Source organism: Cryptomeria japonica, chromosome 9 (assembly GCF_030272615.1).
Source record: "Cryptomeria japonica chromosome 9, Sugi_1.0, whole genome shotgun sequence".
Lineage (NCBI taxonomy): Eukaryota > Viridiplantae > Streptophyta > Pinopsida > Cupressales > Cupressaceae > Cryptomeria > Cryptomeria japonica.
In genome coordinates, this window is record NC_081413.1 from 116462630 (window position 1) to 116470323 (window position 7694).

At 31.1% G+C, this 7694-nt stretch overlaps 1 protein-coding gene across 1 annotated transcript; it reads left to right on the forward strand.

Moving 5' to 3' along the window:
- Nucleotides 1–4953: 4953 nt before the first annotated feature.
- On the forward strand, nt 4954–6321 carry LOC131062780 (uncharacterized). Its single transcript, XM_057996512.2, has one exon. The coding sequence runs from the start codon at nt 5503–5505 to the stop codon at nt 6103–6105; it is 603 nt and encodes a 200-aa protein (XP_057852495.2). The 5' UTR covers nt 4954–5502; the 3' UTR covers nt 6106–6321.
- Nucleotides 6322–7694: the final 1373 nt, after the last annotated feature.

The following is a 7694-nucleotide window of genomic DNA, read 5'->3' on the forward strand; positions in this document are numbered from 1 at the left end:
ATTGGATGATCTTTAGCTTTTACAATTCCTTATTTGACAAAAATCAAATGAACGCTACAAACTCTTTAAAAACAAAATAAATGAAAGCTAAAGATTATGGACAAAAAATAATTAGTTTCTTGGAAGATATTTCATTTAAGAATTGCATTGGAGCATAAGGATTTACACTTAGTTTTAGTTTTGTTTGTTGTGTGCGTTAGAGGTTTCTAGTGAGGTCTACTTGGAATTTTTATGTTGTCTTAGTCTAGAGTTTTGTGACACTTTTTTCATTTACATTAGTTTCATGTCATTCCTTTTATGGTTCAAGATTAGCTCCAAGAATTATAAATAATTTTCTATTCAAAGTAGAATATTGATGATATAACATGTTTATGTAGTTTCTAAAGTGAGGATTTGTAAGCATATTTTTAATTAATTATTTTTGTAGTTTAATACATCACATGATTAAGGGGCGAGGTGGAGGGTGAATTAATCCATATCACAAATATTCTTAATTTGTGATCTTTAAACTTAAAACCACAACTATGTAGTCACAAATATAATAAATCATGAAAGCACAAAGCACAAGAAACACATGAACACCAAAAATATGTGGAAAATCCTAATAAAAGAAAAACCACGATGAGAATCACATTCACAATATGAATATAATTTGTTCCAATGTCTCATCTTAACCACATTGGCCCTGAGAGAACTTGTAGAACTATGGCACACAACCTTAGTGAAAGATACAAATGACTTGTAGGACTGAGATACACTACCTCAAGGCAAGATACAAAAAGTTGCCAAGAGACTCACTGTCTTCTGGTAGAGAAAGGAATAGCTGAATTGAGAAGAACAAGATCTCTAGATCATGAAATTATCTTTGAACCATTGTATCAAGAGACCAATATTATGGCAAACACATCTGACTTCAAACATTATCTCTTATCATTGTCACACTAAAGATATCATCATCAACTCTCTTCACAACTGACTTTCTTAAATCTCCATCACCAAATCTTCTTTCAAATCACTTACATCCACTTCTTGTCAATTTACACACATCCCATGCCTTCACTCACACATATGTACTCCTTTATATACAAATTTTAATCATTAAAACCCTTGACAAGGTCGTCCACAGACAGAACAAACAAGAGATAGAGTGAAACCAAATACATTACAACACCTCCTTTTCAAACGATTCCAATAAACTACACATGCTAATACATCCTCAAAGGTTGACATCAAATGAAACATGTAGATAAACATCAAAGCATGTTAACTAGTCAGCCCCAAAACTACCCTTCAATTCACATTAAATAATGTAAATCTTGACACACCATATTGAGACCCAAAACACTAACCAACCTCATTCTCCAAAGAAAACCCAGACTAAAAGAATATGATACAAGTAAGATAAATCACCATAGTCAACCAAAAACCAAACTAACTGACAACATTGAACTCAGAACATCATAACTACACTTGCCAATTAAAACATCACCCTTGAAAATTGAAGTGAAACACTACACAAACCAAATGAAATATCCTCCAAACTACAACACTTGAATCCAAATATCTGGAAGCCACCAAGCATTATCTAAATTAGTTCTGACAGACAAACCCACTGTTAGAAACAATAATAGCCAACTCACCATCTGAGCAATAGAGGAACTGCAAACTTGATAATGCAATAAATATAAGTCATAAATATTATATCCAAAACTACGCTCCATAATCTTCACATATTGGAGGAATGCAAAGCATTCTTCCACTAAGACATTAAATACTCTTTCCTGCATATTGAAACTTCCACAAACACCTCAACATCTTCACTAGAACACGTAACAATACCAGAACACTCACTTTTGGACCATCCACAACACATAATGACATTAATGGAAACATAAGACAAGTTGACATCAATGACAATAGAGCATAACAACTTAAGTTTCCAATAGTACTTGTTTATGTAGTTTTTGAAGTGATGATTTGTAAGCATGTTTTTATTAATTTTTTTTTTGTTGCAATAGTTTTCTATTGTTTTAACATGTCTTCTATGAAATAATTAGTTTATATAAATATAATAAAAACCATAAAATTTGTATAAAATTTGTTGAAATTGGTTGCAAGATTAATTAGTTAATTGTCAATTTTTTTAGGTATTTCCCAATATTCTCTAAAATGAGTTGAGGATGTTTTAAAAAATATTTCATATTGGAACTGCTTTAAATTTCAATATTTAAAAAAAATTTATCTGGGTTTTATATTTTTTCTTAATTTTATGTGCATCCCCTTAGTCTATTTCTAAACTCATTTTAGCCCTTGCATTAAAATTTTCTACTCTCATGGTACAGAGGCCTCCTATCTTGTGATCTCCTTTTGTCAAGTTGATGTTTCTCTTATGTTAGCCTTGTTCTTTCTATTATCTTGTCATTTTCAAAGATCAAACTATTTAAACACTAGTGATACACATGGACATAGATGTGATGCACTAGCATCCTATGATAGTTTCTTATTTGGTAATTATTTAATAAGTGAAAACCAAATGCAAGCACCTCTTTAGCCTCTTCTTCTTACTTCTCTTCTATTTTTTGAGCCTCTTCTTCTTACTTCTCTTCTATTTTTTGAGAATCAATAATTTTCACTTTGGACTCACTTGGATTCTCTCTTGCACTTTCATGATCCCACACAACTCTCTCAATTTCTCTAAAACTTGTTACAATTTTTCTTTGCCATTTGGTTTTGCTACAATATAATTCCTATGACACTTGTGTCTCCATGGCTTCTTCAAGCCTTAATAGGGGATATTGTTATTTTATTTGCATTTCTTTTATTTTATCTATCCTCTCATTATTTTTTGTAGCTCTCTTATTGTTGCACCCCTAATCACCTTGGGATGTTCACGTATTTTATAATTCTCTTTCATACTAGTCTACACTATTTGCACAATCATCACTCTCACCATTTCAAAACACACTTCGGATAAGAGTTCTCATACACCCTTTCCCAACCTCCCCATCATTCGTTGTTTATTGATTTCAAAATACCAATATAAGGGTTTGACTTAAAGGAGAACTACCAAAATAGCCTAAAAAATGTGCCTTCTCTTTGATCTTCTCGACATTTTAAGAGTACTCAATTACATAGAGGTTCGCAAGTGCATGCACATTTATTATTATTTATTTTATGTTCAATATAATGTCAATCCTATCTTATGGTACATCTTCTTATATTTTTAATATCTATTATATTACTAATATATCCCCTTTTTTTTATTTTGGAGATTGTGTGAACTATTGGATCTAAATAACATACTTTTAGAATATCTTTATTATTCTAGGACATCTAGATAGCAACACCTAGCACATATGTTTGCACTATGTGTTGTCATAATATTCAATACCAAGTTTCTCTTTTTATTCTCTTTTCTATCTAGTTATCAACTTCTATGAATTTTCTTTCAATTTTCAATAAATAATACTTTACTTTAAAAAATTATATTCCAATTCAATTAAAATATTTTATTTTAATTAATTTTATATTATAGATCTATTATGTTAAATAGTAGCAAACTAGATCAATCCTAATGTAAAGTAGGAAAAAATATTTAACTAAAGACTCTAAGCTAAACTAATATTTTTTCCTCTTTTATATAAGGTATAGCCTTAAGTATTATATTCACAAATAAAATATTAAAATTAGGTAGCAAAAATGATTGATCCAATAGTAAGAGATGGATCATAGTCATATAGTTTTCATGCATCAAGTTTATCCTAACCATTTGACATGAGCTATGAGCTCGAAAGAGTACCACCATAAACCTATTCATAAATACATTATAAACTCTATAGAAAAATTATAAAAGAAATATTAAATCCATACCGTACACTATAATTCTCACCACACCAATTTCTTTAACAAGAAGAAATTGATTAGACAATTAAATAAATTTCATTCATTAAAAAATGTTACTTGACATTATTTATTTCTCAATACCGAATGGTAGGTTTTGTCCAACATTTATGAATTGGTTCCTATTTATCTCCCATGAGGAACACACCATTATTTTATGGTCCAAAATCTCATATAATAAGGGGCCATGTTGTCACTAAAAATATGATATCTAATCATTTGTTTTTGTTTTGATTAGTCCAATGGGATGGTTGAAGAAATATATAGCCATCTCATTTCAAAGAAGAGCAAAGTGATATAGCTCTTTGTTGATGATGATTTAGATGGAAAATAAAATGATAAAACCAATTCATTCTTAGGAAAGTTTGGAAAATGTTACAATAATTTGGTATTGGATCTTTAGATTTAATTAGAGTTAGTTTTTAGTGGTGTCTTTTGGTGTCTTGTTGAACTTCTTACTTATTCTTTCTCTTCATACAAGAATCTAGACCCTTTCAAAATCATGTCTTACCTAACAAAAAACATAAACAATAAATATATTAAAATAAACATACCAAATCTTTAAATACAATAACTTTCACCTATGTTAACTCAAAACGCTAATTATATAAACCCTTCTAAACTCTTCTTTTTATAATGCATACACCCAACGAAATTTATCCTTCCCAAAAAAAAAAGTTGAAAAACAAAATAATGCAGGATTGAGGTTAGAATGTCTCTTCATGTACGTGGAATGTTGTAGGAGATAGTTCCAAAACTGACCTTACACCAACCATGCATTGCATTTAATATGGGCAAGATTTGTTGTACAGTCATTTCAATCCAAAAAATTTTACAGATAGAACTTAACTTCAAGGAAAAAAGAAGAAATTGTAATTTGGGTTCTTTCCCAAAGAAAAAGTTAATAATTTTGTTCCCTAATTGGGTGAAAACCAGAGTAGCGCTAAAATATATGAAAGAAGAGCAGTAATGAAAGTTTGATAGTCATTATATAAATATATATATATATATATATATATATATATATTTGAGACCCCATGTATTATGAGTGTGTCCACAGGTCTGTCATGTACATGTGCAGTGTGACGTGGGATGCACATGCTTTCTCAGAGCCTTCCTTCTAACAATAGCAAATACAAGGGCTTATGCTCATGGCTTTGCCCTTTAAATAAAGTGAAGATTCCTTCCCCCAAGAGGAGTTTGCTGGAGTTGACTGTAAGTTTTGGGGTCTCAACAGGAAAATGATTAGAAAACTAGGAGTTAGCTGTGAATCAGCAGTTACTTGTGTATATATTCCAAGATTGGTGATGTATATATAATTAATATATGTCCACCTTAGAGGCCCACATACATCTGATTCAGGACTTCTCCTCCTTCCACACGCTTGTCCTGCTATTTATTGGCTCCCATCCACCTTGTCGTGCCTTCAACGTAAGATCTGAGGACTCCCATGATACAAATATTTGAATATAGCTGTTGTTTCATCATCAGTAAGTTCTTGTGTCAAGAACAGATAGATCTGCTTATGTTATAAGCTTAAGAGAATGTAGAAACCAGCATCTTGGTTTCAGTTGACAGATTTGTTCATATGGATCAGTTCATATGGATCAGTTAGGACTCGAATCTAAGATCTTTGTAGTTCAGAAGTGTGATGTAACGATGTCTAAGGAAGATCAAGTCTTGACAGCAGTTCTGAAGAAGAGTAAGGCCACCCAAGATGAGGAAGATGGAGGATTTCCTCCTGCATTGAAGCCAATTGTTCATATGGATCAATCTAAGATCTTTGTAGTTCAATGTGATGTAAAGATGTCCGAGGAGAATCAAATCTTGACAGCGGCATCGAAAAAGAGGAAGGTGACCCAAGATGAGGAAGATGGAGGATTTCCTCCTTGTTTGAAGCCAATTGTTACTGCTCATCCTCCTTGCAAGTCTAGATTATTGTTGTCTACTGTGGAATCAAAGGAATCTGATGGAGTGGTTGATTTGGATATCAGTGGTACTTCCTTTGGGGAGGAGGACAATGATGGATGCGAGACACCCAAGTCAGAGAAGCATCAAATACCTAAACTTCTGACATGCCCTCCTGCCCCAAGAAAACCCAGATCAACAGCAAAGAGAAAGACTGGAGAATTTTTCTATGTCAGTCCTGATGAACTCAATTTGCTCTTCAATCTGCTGCAGGCCAAAAAATCTCAGGTCAGGTGAAAGTCTAGGCAGAATTCTAGATTTTGTGGCCTAAGAATTTTCTGGTTTTTCTCTTTCTTTCCTTCTCTTTTTTCTTCTACAAAAGTATATATAAGATATATTACCCGGCCATAGAGCTGTTGAGCAATAAAGTATGGGATTTTTGTAACATATAGTGGAGAGAAATTGTCTGTAAAGTTCAGAAATTGTTTTCCAAATATATTTCTAGTTAAAGAATTGCAGATCTCCATTGATTTAATGTTTTGCCATATTAGAGGAGAAATAAGCTTTTTGCAAGGTGGGTATTCATTAGTTAGCTCTTGAAAGCCTCAAATTTTCTGGACAGTAGAGTTTACTATCAAATCCATGGAACCATGATAGATTCTTTTGTTTCCACGTTAATGTTTTCTGTAAAAAACAGATTTTCTCAGTTTCAAGATTTCATTTCTTGAGATTTACTGTAGGTTGTGCACCAAAAAAATGTTTGAATATCCAAAAATAGCTGAATTCAGCTTGACACAGCTGCCATCAAAGATTTTGTGTGTATGTTCTTTCACAATTAAAAATCAAGTTCATAATTTTTTTTATGAACAGATCGTATTCCATGATTCATCATGGAAATGAAATAACATGGAAAAAAAATGTTAATGAAGAAAAAACAGATTTTGTTTCTTTATTAAACTGCAGATCTATTTTCTTTTCCCTTTTTAAGTTTGGATGTGTTTAATCATATCATTCTTTTAGTGTTGTGATTTTGAGCTGTGTTTCATCCATGGCGACAGGCCCAGCTGAAAAAATATATGTAAATTTTATTCATAAATTCTCTTGTTTGCAGTGTACTGAAATGTTTTACGGTTTTCTGGAATGAAATATATTTATAAATGTTTGGTCTTTCTGCAAAGATCTTTCATTATTTCTTCATTCGCCATGGATGAATTCAGAAACAGGATAGAGAAGCTCTCACTAAAAGTGATAATTGTAAATGATTTTAAAAAGCCTTAGACAACTGACGTAACAGTTCTATTTAAAAAAGTTGATAGTAATTTATCACAAGTCAAAAGGTGTTACTATAGTGGTAGAAAAGGTTGTAATGATCTGAATATATTCATTTAAAAAACATTTCTTATGTCAAAACTTAAATAAATGATTGCTACCCCACAAAACTCAAAATTAGTAAAAGGATTAAAATATAATAATTTTTTTAGCTTTTTAAAATTAGTATATTTTATTTGTGAATTTGGTATATTCATATTAATTTTTCTTTAATGTCTTTATATATGTACATATTAAGAAATGATGCATTCTATATGAAAATAGACTCATTTTTCTATCATTTTATGTATCTTAATACACATGTATTATCATGTATTTAGTCATTTCTTTATACACATATTCTAACATATTTATCTTATCGACACATATATTACATGTATTTATGAATTTGTGCAGATATATAGTTATATACACCCATATGACCACTTACCTAAGATCATTTTCACAGTTGTGTATTAGTCTTATAATAAAAAGCTTAACTATCATCTTTTCGAAAGTCAATTTCAAATTTTAGCCAATTAAATGCCTTCATTTTCTTACTTTGAATTTGCTAACTA